Source organism: Aplysia californica, unplaced genomic scaffold (assembly GCF_000002075.1).
Source record: "Aplysia californica isolate F4 #8 unplaced genomic scaffold, AplCal3.0 scaffold00561, whole genome shotgun sequence".
Lineage (NCBI taxonomy): Eukaryota > Metazoa > Mollusca > Gastropoda > Aplysiida > Aplysiidae > Aplysia > Aplysia californica.
The window spans coordinates 352,662-366,207 of NW_004797831.1; the positions used below are offsets into that span (position 1 = coordinate 352,662).

At 39.7% G+C, this 13,546-nt stretch overlaps 1 protein-coding gene across 2 annotated transcripts in view; it reads right to left on the bottom strand.

Moving 5' to 3' along the window:
- LOC101850836 (WD repeat and SOCS box-containing protein 1) overlaps positions 1 to 12,772 on the bottom strand; it is a 39,726-nt gene extending 26,954 nt beyond the window's left edge. For both annotated transcript variants that reach the window (XR_220887.3, XM_005106889.3), the window contains exons 1-7: positions 12,350 to 12,772; positions 8,079 to 8,250; positions 7,150 to 7,352; positions 5,998 to 6,227; positions 5,325 to 5,500; positions 4,700 to 4,813; positions 3,834 to 3,944 (exon numbers count right to left, since the gene is read on the bottom strand). Coding sequence is in view for 1 of the 2 variants with exons in the window: in XM_005106889.3 (XP_005106946.1) it covers positions 3,834 to 3,944; positions 4,700 to 4,813; positions 5,325 to 5,500; positions 5,998 to 6,227; positions 7,150 to 7,352; positions 8,079 to 8,250; positions 12,350 to 12,401 (1,058 nt within the window). In the remaining variant the exon portion in view is untranslated. The remainder of the gene's footprint in view (positions 1 to 3,833; positions 3,945 to 4,699; positions 4,814 to 5,324; positions 5,501 to 5,997; positions 6,228 to 7,149; positions 7,353 to 8,078; positions 8,251 to 12,349) is intronic.
- Between the last annotated feature and the right edge of the window lie 774 nt (positions 12,773 to 13,546).

A 13,546-nucleotide genomic window follows, 5' to 3' on the forward strand; every position in this document is an offset into this window, starting at 1 on the left:
AGATGGGTGGATAGACAGATAGAGGAAGAGAAAAGGGGAACTGAGAGAGAGAGTGAGAGAGAGAGAGAGAGAGAGAGAGAGAGAGAGAGAGAGAGACAGAAAGAGAGACAGAAAGAGAGACAGAGAGAGACTGAGAGGGACATTTTGTAAGTGGGAGAGAGGGAGAGAAACGACAGAGAGAAAGTAGAAGAGTGAGAGATAGATAGAGAAGCAGAGAAACAAACTGATGGAGAGAGACAGGCAGAGGCAAAGAGAAAAAGGGGAGAGAGGCAGAAAATTAGATGAAGAGAGAGAGAGAGAGAGAGAGAGAGAGAGAGAGAGAGAGAGAGAGAGAGAGAGAGAGAGAGAGAGAGAGAGAGATGAAATACTCCAAAGGACGAAGGAGTATTTTTAAAACAGCGAAATCTAATATGATGTCACAGTGCTCTCTGTTTACGACAGGCCAGGGAATGTGTGAACAACAACAACCTGACGCAAGGCGGGCCCGCTTGTTTGCGCATTTCGTGGCGCCCTCCCGAAGGTATTTCGTTATCTTCGCCGACACCGAGCGAGAAAAACTAGGCCAGGACCACACGCCACACCAACCAGCCCCCCTAGACTTGGCCAGGACGCAACAATAAGTTATCGTCACGACATGCCAGGTTTTTCCGCGTGCGAAAGCCAAGGAGAAAATCGTGATGAAATCCCGTCAAGCATGTCCCTGTGGTTTTATGCACCCTGCATAATTTAGCAAAATTCTATCATTTTTTTGGGCATAATTTCTGATTATTTTCCGTTATCGTTCTTTGTTAAAATTAACAGAATCGATTAATTTCACATTTTTGGGCTCAGTATGCAGATTTTCAGAATTTTTTTTGCATAAAACCGCGGGGGGACAGTCAAGCGTGCGCAAGGAAACAATGGAATGCAACTGTTTCGAACAGAGTGAGGGCGAGCTCTTTATCTCGGCCTAACGCTTACTACCCGTGTGCCATTACGTTTCAGTAAGAGTTTTACGGCACTTGCAACACAATAAGGTCATATAAGTTTTTGCAAGAGAGTAACAAACATAAAAAAGGAGGACAGAGATAAAGACGATAGTTGTTCAATAGGAAAGAAGGAGCAAACCACACCAGAGCACCCGCCAACCACCCACCTTGTGTCATCATGACTCACGCCAATTAACACTGCTCTAACAATGATAAAACAAAACAAAAACGGGATCATTAAGCAAACAGGTGTGTACGTTTAGTGACCGTTGATTGCGTACTTATTGTTCACGGCAAAACATTGATTGGCCTATTTTTTATCCGTATATTTGTGTGAATAACAATAATATTATAATATTTTTTATCCGTATATTTGTGAATAACAATAATATTATAATTTTTATCCGTATATTTGTGAATAACAATAATATTATAATGTGTATTACACTAAAAATCTTGTCACAGGATTTATGTGACTGCTGACCTACTAGAGATAGCTTGAGGGGCAAGTGAAAAGAAAACATAATCAGAAGGCAGATAAGGGACACTGGTTAAAACAAAAGAACCCATCCCTTTGAACGTTAGAATAGTCACTCATGACACTTTTACTCGACAAAACTTCCCTCCCAAGAGCAACCACAAAAGGTTCTGTGACTTGATGAACAACACAAGGCACAAACAGTACAGCACGACCGTTATATGTGCTTAGACCACAGGCAGGTGGTTTTAGTTAGAGTGTAACGGCACTTGCAACACTATAAGGTCACACAAGTGCCGAAGATTAGATGTGTTACAAGAGGGTAACAAATCAGGACGATAGGTGTTTGATAGGATAGAGGAAGCAAACCACACCAGAACACCCACCAACCACCCACACAGGCAGATACCACTCAAACAGAACAATAATATGTCTTATAATAAGCCTTATCGAAACTACAATGGAGCAATGCTCCCCCCCTCCATCCCCCCACAACCCCTTTTCTTCTCCTTACACAGCATTATTATCTTTGATGATTCACTTCTGAATACAGTAACTTCACAGCCCCTCATTTACTTCTGCGTGTAGTTTGGGGACGTCACTGGTCATTACAAGACATTCCGTCACTTCAGGATCCGAGCAACACTTATCTATATGACCTACAATTCTTATCCTTCCGTGAGAGAAATGAGTGGATGTTTACATAAAAGAGAATGTTGACACAATTACCCTGGAGAGGAACTTTCTTGCCTAGAAGGAAGACATAAGATTTTTTACGGAAAGGTAGTATTTTAGAGTGTCTTAGATACCCAGCTGTGCCTGATAGAACTTCTAAAAAAATAACTATATCCTATTTCTCTTCCCCCCCCCCCCCCCCCCCACCCCACACTGACGCAAAAGGGAACTTGCCATCCATAAAGATGTGTAATAAATAAGTGACAGATAGGGGCAGGCACCAAACACACTGTTACAGTCCGTAGAAAAGAGACACTGGGATCATACACGGGAGGGAGTTATTGGAAAATCTTGTTGTGAGTCTTTTATCAGAGGGGATTGGAAAATGATAACGATAATCTTGATTCACCTATTGGGGAGAAATTTTGAGTTGGTTGGTTTCAATAGTAGATGATTCACTAAGTTCATGTGCACACACGTATACACACGACAAGAAAATGAAACATCTCCACTACATAAAATTCTCTCTCTCCTTCAATAGTAGCACTGTGTATTCTGTAACTTCACTGCAGCTTGTATGAATGAGAATCTTTGTCTGCCTGTTCTTGCTTTCTTAAAAAATAAGTCGTTAACTGCTGATCGATAATTGAAATTCATAAGTCAACAGGTGGCTGTGGTCCTTAAGCATTATTTCTGCTTTTTTAAAGCTTTATAATAATTTTTTTTTCAAACACAGGAGAAATCTATCTTGACAACTGTAATCCAAAAGATTAAACATTTTCAGACCAACAAAAAGTTTCAACAAATACCCACTTTGAGAAGGCGCTCAACAAAATGATGAAGCAACAAACCAGCTCCCACTGTTCACTCATATTATATCTTCCTCACTCTCTCTCAAATTATAATCAAAACAACCACACCAAGCATGCAACCAAACAAAATAATCACACCCCGGCATCACACCACTCAGCTTTCCACAAGGTCCAGAATGCACACAACATCCACACAAACACGAGAATGTTCCACTTTCCACACTTGCGTACAAAAAACACTCAAATCACATGAACACGCATGGGACAGAACATTTAACAAACTTTTTTAAAGATAGTAAACTCTTCAATAGCAAACTGTTTACGTCTCAATACATAATACTGATAAAAAGACTTGAACTGTTTACATAAAAAGCAAATTTAGGAACGGTAAATCACCAATGAACACTATGTTATTTATTATTGCATTATTAAAAATTAAAAGATATATATCTTCAGCTCGATTAAACAAGAAATTTTCTTTTCACAATACATGTTATTTAAGTGCTTAAATATAAAGTATAAAATTATCAGTATGCCATATGAAGCAAAGGTAACCAATACAAAGATATTCTTTTTTCATTGTGCGTTGATTCTGCTGAGCAGTGAATGAAGAATACTCCCGATGACTGAATACAGCCAAGACAATCATGCATAGCAGAGCTATGTTTAAGATTATCATTTTGAATATTACATGTAATATGGTAGAAAAATATCAAATCAATGTTCACATAATTTTTTCCCCTCAAAAATAGATGGAAGAAGTCAGCAGAAACAACTCACAGCCAGGTGAAGCTGGGAGAAAGTAAGATTCCCATTTCCCGAGAGCTTCCCTCACCTCTTACACAGAACTGTCTGCAAAAGCACAAAAGCAGGAAGAAATAGGAAAATGTCAATGCTTACCCAACTCCAAGAACAGTTCCGTCCGACGAAAACTGACCACAGAGAGGGTCAGAGACTTGCAGCACTGACACCGGGTCTCCATCCTCCTCCCAGTGCCAGAAGCGAACAAAGCTGTGGGGACAGGCAAAGAACACACCGTAAGATATATTTCCTTTGTTGGGGACAAGAGAAACCTATCAGCACAATGACTGCTATTTACGGCTGTGAAACGGTAAGACAGACAGATGGGCAGAAATAAAAGAAAGAGAGACAGTCAAGTACTGCGGCTGGTGACAGAGAGACGTCTTTTTCTTCCCGTGACAGCCAAAAGGGTATAAGCGGCGGATAAAAGGAAAGTAAAAGTAAGGTAAAGTACTCAAATCTACCTGTGGCACCCTCAAACCACCCACCACAAGACACACGTGACGTGGACCGGATGGAAAAGCAAGTGTTCGCAAAGTTAATGTTACACAAGGCGTTCAAAGTGAAAAACAGTTTGTCTGTTCTCGAGTTTCAAAATCAATGGCTTTTTAGTGTAATCGCACTGTCCAAGACGTCCAGCTGTCTCGGACAATTACTTTTCTCCCACGACAATGGATGTCCATTTTGACCAATTCCAAGTGTATTTGTGAGTAAATGTTGAACCACCCTGAATTCTCTGGTCTTAACACAGTTAACGAACATTGCACAACTAGAATACACGAGAGAAAGAGGATTGTTAAAGCTACTGGCCAGTGGAAACACATTTGAACGATATAATATAACACAAAATATGTCCAAACAGTCCAACAAAAAACAGTAACATTACATGTCGCACATAGATAACTTGACTCCACATAAATCACCAATATTTATTAGATATGATAGAACTGACATCAGGAACTTACCCATCATCACAAACTGTGGCCACATTCACACCATCGCGAGAGAAATTCACACTGCGAACGAAGTTGTCATTGGCACCACCAGCAAAAATCAGACTAGGGCTTGGATGCAAATGCCTGCAGCAGGGGTAAACAAAACACTTATTAATATTACATTCATATCAAACTCATGTTGTATGTCAGAAAACACAGGCTTAAATGTTTAAAAAACCCCCACAAAAAAACATGAATGAAAAGAAACCAAATTTTAAAACTTATTGATTATAACTCAAGTACAAAGACAATATATATCTAAAACCCCACTAATAAAAAGAAAACATGCATATAAAGTATACTAATTACACTACAATTTAAGGGAAAATAACCTGAAATGCCCATAAAACTATACCAAGGCTTGCCAATTTCTTCAAAACCCAATCAGAGACACCCAATGTTAAAACTTCAGATTAACTAACATCAACAAACAAAATTATATCAAGGCGGACTAGTTTTCGTATCCTGTCTTCGATAAGGCAAAAAAATTGCAGATTGCCGAATCCAGGACAGTCGCAGGAAATTGAGAACAGTTGGAAAGGCTGCTACACAACAGTTAATTAGAAATGTTCCTAAAAGTTCCCGCAATACTCACCCCAACTCTCGAAGTCTCTGAACCCTGTATGCGTTCCAAATGATAACTCGAGTATCAAAAGATGCAGTAGCCATGAGCACAGAATCAGAGCTGAAGTCCACGCCAACCACCTCATTGTGATGTCCTTCGAGCCTGTAAAACGGACTGTCCTTGATGGGTCCGTGCCAGAGCAAAACCTGAAGGAGGGAGGGACGGAATCAATGGAAATGACTGTGCACCGTCAAAATTGTCCAAGACGACCACAATTGTCAAGAGGAAAAGTGATGGTCTCTGACAGGTAGGTGGACATTATGATTCATTATTCATTATGTTTATTATAATTTTTTTCTTTTTAAATTAAAAAAAACACACAAGAGGGGAGTGGGCAGTGGCCGTCAAGACAGGTGATAGTCTAAGACAGGTGGCCATTCGGGCAGGTTTGACAGTACCAAACCTTACCCCCTCCAAAAACAGTTTTCCGTTAAGTGAAAAAAATTGGGAGTCTCCACAACCCCAGTAGATTTAAAATTACCTACCAAAGGGAAAAAAAATATTTTAAAAAGCCACTGGAGATGTTTTGAAAAACGTTTGACCCTCAAAATGTGAAAGTGTTCAGAGCCTAAAAACATGGAAATCTTTCCTTGGGCAGTGATTTGTCACAATGGCTACATAGGCTCCAGTAAAGAATGCTCACCGTTTTGTTCGTTCCCACTGCGGCAGCAAATTTTCCGTTCATGGAGAATTTACAGGCGTTCACTTTTGCCCTTGCTTTATGAGTGCAATACATATTCCCTTCGTTGTTGAGATCCCACAACTTGAGGGTCCCATCGCGAGACCCAGACATGAGCTGCAGGCTGCCATCTTTGGAGAAGTCGAGTCCACGAACTGTGTCACGATGATCCAGGAGCTCCACAATCACAGAACCTGTCCATTTTTAATAAACCAAATCAGAAACATTATTTTAGCATTACTACAAAGTGCTAACCATGCAGTACTTTATTTTAGTAACAGTTTTATGGCCCTTGCAACACAATAAGGTCATCTATAAGTACCGAAGAATAGATGTGTTACAAGAGAGTAACATACACAAAAAAGGAGGAGGAGAGATAAAGACGATAGATGTTTGATAGGAAAGAAGAAGCAAACCACACCAGAGCACCCGCCAACCACCCACAGAAACATCACTTTAGCACTACTACAAAATGTAAACCAGGTAGTATCACGAGACTTTCAAGATCAGTTTTGACTCATTCATACTGATCATTGATGGTGTGATTTTGAAGGCAGTTTTCTACACAAATACGTAATTATAAATGTTACATTCATCCTGTTTCAGCGCAGACTTTTGCCTACATTCAAAAGTTTCTCCTTTCTGACACAAATCTGTTCTAAAAATGATTGTTGAGAAGATCCCTCATAAAAACCAATAGTCATCTTAAACTACTAGGTGGTATTGACTACATGCGTGCCAGTATCACTGAAGTGCCCGACACGTGTCTATGGACAATTTCACAACTTAGATAACTTCCACACCCGTAAAATGACCAATACTATAAAACAACAGAATCTAAAGCCTTTTCCTTTATTCTGAAAATTCAAGCACATTATGATAAGTCAGATCTTATGGGTAAGCAAGCAAAAAAAAACCCCTGACCGCCTGTTGTTTTACATTCAAACAAATCATATACTTCATTCCAGCCAGTTAGTTATAAAAGGATGCCTTTTATCTTTAAAAAAATGTTTCGCATATTGAAACAATGTAAATGATTTCTCTTGTACAACCCCCCCCCCAACAAAAAAACCCAAATGACAATTGCTCATTACTGACTATTTCAAAATATCTTACCTGTGAAGCAGTTGAAGAGTTTGATCCTTCCGCTCGCTAGACCCGTGGCAACAACAAGGTTTTTATCATAACTGCAATGTCTGTAGATGTGAGATGCTTTCTGAGGTAGTCCAGATCCAAACGCTAAAGCCCATATCAACTCTCCACAATCTATCATGTGGTACTTCCGCTCCTTCAAACCTTCCGTGTCCGCCGGATCATGCCTGGGAAGAAAAAAGGGGAGAGTAACAATTACATGCCCTAGCACCTTTCAACATCTTCATGTTGTTGTTTAGTAATTGAGTGGAACAATATCTTCATGGAGAACAGACTTTTGAGCAGTAACTCAAATCATCTCTTGAGGATCATCAGTATCAGATCATCCATAAAGAGCCACAAAATAAGATAACAAATTTTATAATAAAGGTCTGGAACTTCAATTTAAAAAAAAAAAGATCCTCTCAAGTAAAAACAGATTTAGCAACACAAAAAGAGAGAGAGACAGAGAAAGAGAGACAGAGACATAGAGAGAGACAGAGACACAGAGACACAGAGAGAGAGAGAGAGAGAGAGAGAGAGAGAGAGAGAGAGAGAGAGAGGGAGAGAGAGGGAAGGAGGGAGGGAGAGGGAAAGGGAGAGGGAGAGAGAGAGAGAGAGAGAGAGAGAGAGAGAGAGAGAGAGAGAGAGAGAGAGAGAGAGAGAGAGAGAGAGAGAGAGAAATAAACCTCTATTGAACATTGTCATCACTACAACATATTATTACTTTCTTGAGACTGCATTTCAAGTTTGCGTCACTTACCCCCCCCCCCCCCCCCTTCCCCGAGGTATGCTACTTCCCATTCTGGGAATCACTGCTCTAATCTAGTATCTCCATCAAAACAATAGAGATTGAAGTGCAGCCTCAGAAAACGCATGACAAGTCAAGTTAGATTTGAAAAGCATGCCCACACCTTTTCTTTTTGTTAGCGTCCCATGGAATCAAGTGCAGTATGCGATAACCACTGGACCAGGCAAAGTAGGAGCTGTCCGGAGCCCATGCACAGGTCCATCCTTCCCGTCCGCTTTTGCCAGAGTTGTAGGGACTAAGAGCGGCCGTCAAATGATCTGATACATCAGCTTGATCTGAATAAAAAGAAAGGGCGAAAAAGACAATCTAATAAACACGCATATAAATAAAATTAAAACCGACATTTATAGTGATAGTCTTCTCACCAACACTCCAAGGAATGGGCTGATGCTAGCAACAAAGAAATTACATTTTTCAGACTTTCACTTCAACAAGCACAGGTGATCCTATCCCTCCGGGAAAAAAAATATGTGGATGGTTGAAGAGTGCTTCGGAGTGTTTAATGTATGCTCCTTCTTTCCTATCAAACATCGCTATCGTCCTGAAATCGCTCCTCCTTCTTTTTTGTGTTTGTTACTCCCTAAACTCCTTTGTCTCTAATCTTCGGCACTACATGACCTAACTGACTTGTAAGTGCTGTAAAACTCTTACAAAAAAAAAAGATATTTATGATGACAAAGGGCAGTGTCTTTTTTAAAATTATATTACAAATACTGAGGTTAAAATGTAAGAACAATTGATTTCTTAAAAGCCTAATTAGAAGCCTGATCCACAATTTAGCCTTCAGAAAATGACGTGACCGTGATACATCACTTTTACAAAATTATTCAAACAATGCAATAGTAAAAGTCTTAAAACTTGTTGAACAGGTAGGCTAATGGAGTTTAAGTCAAGTGTTGTAATTTTTAAATTTATCTGAATTTTGTACTACAGAGTTTAAGCCTGGATGAAACAGCTTATTATATAATATTAAAATATCTTGTGAATATGAAATATGTCAAAGTAAGTTCTGAATGTCTTATTACCTGATGTGCAGACTCCAAACTCCAAAAAAAGGGTACTATTTTACTTGGGACTTTTGGGGCCATCTGATGTTTAGAATCCTTCTAGTAGTGCACTATTCTTGTTTATTCAGAAGATCAGTCAGAAGACTTCATTTTAAAAGCCCTATATATTATAATATATACATAGATTCTATGTTAAAAGATTGGGGTTATGCCAACAACATCGAATTCTTCTAAAAATGACAAAAGTATGTTTGGAAAAAAACAGAAAACTGCAGCTAAATGAACAAGCTGCTGGAAAAAAAATGTTGCTGCTGTTAAAGCCAGGGTAATCAACAATCTAGGACAATTCTGTTACTGTTACAGCTTTAAATATTCTGCCAGCCAGGTGGAGGCAGCTCTCTGGGATGTATAGGCCTATAAATGGCCAGCACTTTCTAAATAAAATTTCAATTAACCATAACATGAATGAAAAGACCTAAAAGACACAAAGGCTGTCTACTAAGAGTAGGGTGAGTGCAGTGAAGCTTTCGGCAAATTTGTATTTGTTTGCTGCAGATCACACTTTTAAAGCCACCAAAACTGTTGAAAATCAATTAGATTAATTTTCAATAAAATTTCAAACCTAACTACTGTAAGGGTTAAAACAGGGGGGAAGGGGGGGTTGTAACCCCCCAGATTATTTTTTCCGAACGCTCGGGATAATAAACTTGAACTCTATTTCTCCTCCCTCTGAACGGTTTCCGTTCTCGAGTTTTGTTGGTTTTTTGCGAGAGTTCGGCGTCATCTTTCATTCTGCCATTCTGCGAGGACTGGGTAGAAGCATTTTTTTTGCATTGAATTCAATTTCTAGAACTAAAAATTTTTAGTTGTCTGAATATTCAGACACTTCAATAATTGTAGTTCGGGCAACGCTCCCGGACTAGATCTAGGCTACTTCATTTGAAAATGCCTTCAAAAGGTACTGCGAGAAAACAAGACTGCTCGATTTTGGCAGTAACTTCTATACTATTTTGCATAAATTTAGTCATCCCTAAAGCAAAAACTAGATTCTAAATCACATAAAAAAATCCCTCCACGTATATATATATATATATACCTATAATATCTGGTTGCAGCAACGTTCCCGGACTATACTTCATTTAAAAATTAAATGCCTTCAAAAGGGACGCTTTTTGTTTCCGTAGTTCCCACCCCGCAATTGTTATTCGCAGGTTTTGGCCCCATGAGTAGGGGGGACCCCCTGACATAATAAAAATAAGGTGGGGGGGTTCCCCCCTGATTTTACCATAAAATTTTAAGTATAATTGCAGTTGTTTGATATATAATCTTAGCTCGCCACGTATCAAACGTATAATATAGTATATAGATCTAGAGTAGTTCTATTCTAGATTCTAGGCTCAAATAAGGGGGGTGGGAACTACCGAAAAAGCACCTCAAAAGGTACTGCGAGAAAACAAGACTGCTCGACTTTGGCAGTAGAAATTTAACCTATTTTGCATTTAGTCACCCCTAAAGTAGCAAAACTAACCCAAAAAATCACTACGGGAAGATTGAAGAATATCGGACCACTCGTACATTATTGCGCGAGAATGTGGGGTAGGTGGGGGCGGGTGGTTGGGGTGGAGGAGGGGTTCAGGGGGGTCTCCCCCCGACAAAATTTTAATGAATAGAATAGATCTACCTGTCCGAGATTCTCCATTGAGAGATATTAAAAACGGGAAAATTATGAATTCCTAAGGCTAAGGTTGAGACATAGTAGCAATGCCAATGAAAATTTAAATTTTCACTTTTGTTCCCTTTTTTTTGGTACCTAAGAAAGAATTTTCAATTCTGATAATCATGCTTCTTGAATTTTGAGCAACGGTTCATAAATAAAAAAGTTATGGGGTTGTAAAGGTCGGCAAAATATGGATGACCCACATATAGGAAAATACTCCTAAAGAGTGGACCACGCAGTAGCAGATTCTGTAAGAAAATCGACGATATCTCGGTAACTAATCCAAATGTCCGAGAGAAACTTGGCTACCCGATGTGTTTTTGAGTGTAGAAATCATTTCTGCAGTCAGATTTACTACCAATTTCGTAGTTATTTTGTTATAATTAAAATTGTGGTGTACATATTACGATTTTGCGAAAAAGGGGTGTCGGGATGAGTCCATTTTATTTATAGCATCGTATCACAACATGGGATCTTTAAGAATATATGTCGGCAGCGTGACTAAATAATTGCAAAGCTTTTTATGATGACTTTAGACCATGCCAACCGTAAAAGATAAGTTAATTCAATCTAGCATGCCGTACAATTAAAAATTCTTTTTCCCCGTTGAGACGCGAACACCCCGAGACGAGATAACCTCGCCTCGGAATACCCCCATTGCGATGTTACAGGGGAATAGAGAGAAAAACAACCGGATGCGCGCGCCCGCCATTGCCCTATTTCAGTGACCAATGAACGGGCCCAGAATAGTCATGCGGGGATTTGTAGGTCACAGACATTTGCCACGGGAGTGAGGGGAAAATGGCCGGTCTCCGTGCGAAGCCGCTTTGGATAGGGGGGTAGTCGTAGATTTACGATCGGGTCTAAACAACTACTTGACACAGAACTCTCAAATTTGAGCACACTATAGAGGATAGATAGATCTATTACCATCTGGGCGTTGAAATTAAAACTCTTTATAGTTTTCGGTGTACACGATACGAAAGTGTTCCCGACACCAAAAGTATAGGTTAATTTATGTGTACGAATTTCAACGTCCACATATCATTAGTTTGCCCTATTTTCTGATTGGTAGCCGAGTTTCATTCGGATTGGTTCGGAAATAGAGCAGACCGAGGTTGACAAAGTTAGTCACCTACGCTTCGGCCGGGTCCGCAAAATCGCCCGTAAACGGGGACCAAATTTTCGCCTCGCGGGAAAGCCCGATTGGCATTGCTAGACATAGGCAAAGTCAGTCCGCTGGTCCGGTATTCTTCAATCTTAGGGTCCACCAAAGTTCAATCCGGTCACACACAATCTGCACTAACAGGGGTGCAAGCCCCCCTCATATCCCCCCCACTATCAGTATCACTAGTATCATCAGGGGGGAAAGCCTCTTTGAAACCCCCCACGCCGTGCACATTAATACACACGTACACACGGTGGGTCCCCCAAAGTTCAATCCGGTCACAATCTGCACGTTTACATGGCAAATTATCAATCAATTGGATCTAGATTCTAGATCTAGATCTAGATATCTAGACTCTATCTAGATCTAGATCTAGAAATCGAGATGTAGATCTAGATCTAGATCTACCCCCCCCCCCCCCCCCCCCACCCCGGCAGGATCTGATGATGCTAAAAATGTTGGCTTGTAATTGTTACACTTACCAATTTGATCTGGCTCGAGGAATTCAAAACTCGAAGACTTCACTTGTCTCATTTATATGCAGCGTTGTTTTCCTTCGAATAATAATTGAAATACCAAGTATGAAAAAAAATAATGTAAACTGGCTGAAGAAAATGGTGGGTAACTGTAAAAACCCGTTCCTACGACACGAAGTTGTTTCCACAGACAGGTTCAGTCTCTTCTCCCGCAACACTGAGAACTGCTGAATGGATTTTATCCGTCTCACATTTATACGCCTGAGCTTGGAGAAACCACTTGCCAACAGCAGCACGTAGGCTATGACTCCGACTGTCGTTGTATCTCGTCTTCTCGATGATAGCCTCCGCCTACTCCGCCCTTTTTACTTTTACACAGCTGTACCGCACACAACAGCAGACCTCGTACTTCGTACGTCTGACGGATCAAAGCTTATGTTTGTGGTTGTGGTTCATTCTTGGCAATTTTCCAATATGCCAGGATTTTTTGCTGAGGAAAATAGGTCAGTGTTTAAAATATTTCAGTCAGACAGGTCGCCCACAACGTTCACAATACAATAAATAAATATGTCTTAACCTATTAAACGAAAGATAATAAGAAATCAGGCGTTTGACAGCAAATACACAATCGGCTGATAAATTCAAATTTCCAGTGTAGGTGTATAATTGTACAGGGCCAATGTGGCATTAGCTTTTCTCAATGAAGAGAAGGGACTGCATGGAGGTAGGCCCAGAGTTAGTGTCTCTGGTAGGCCTTGCCTCAGGACCTTGCCTTTTTGGCTTTCTTATTTTTTAAAATGTTTTGTTTTGTTTTGTTCCCCTTGAGCGAGCAAGTGGACCGGCAAGACTGAAAGTTCTAGAGAAAAGATCATCACACTCTTTTTCAAAGCACAGCTGAAAGAATGCCGAGCGCGAGCCCTATAACCATATTTTATACATGTGCATTTTGATCAGTTTGCAATACAGTACATTAAAACATTAAAAAAATAGAGACATACATGTTGATTTAAACAAATAAATAAATAAATAAATATATTAATTAATTAATTAATTAATAAAGACAACAAACATGTTGCATAACACATTAACCAAAAAGTCACCTCATTAAATAATGTTGTAATAATTATAACGAGTTATTTATTCACACCTATTGGGCATAATAATATCAGAATCTCACAAACCAAGCAGAAATATTGACTTAAA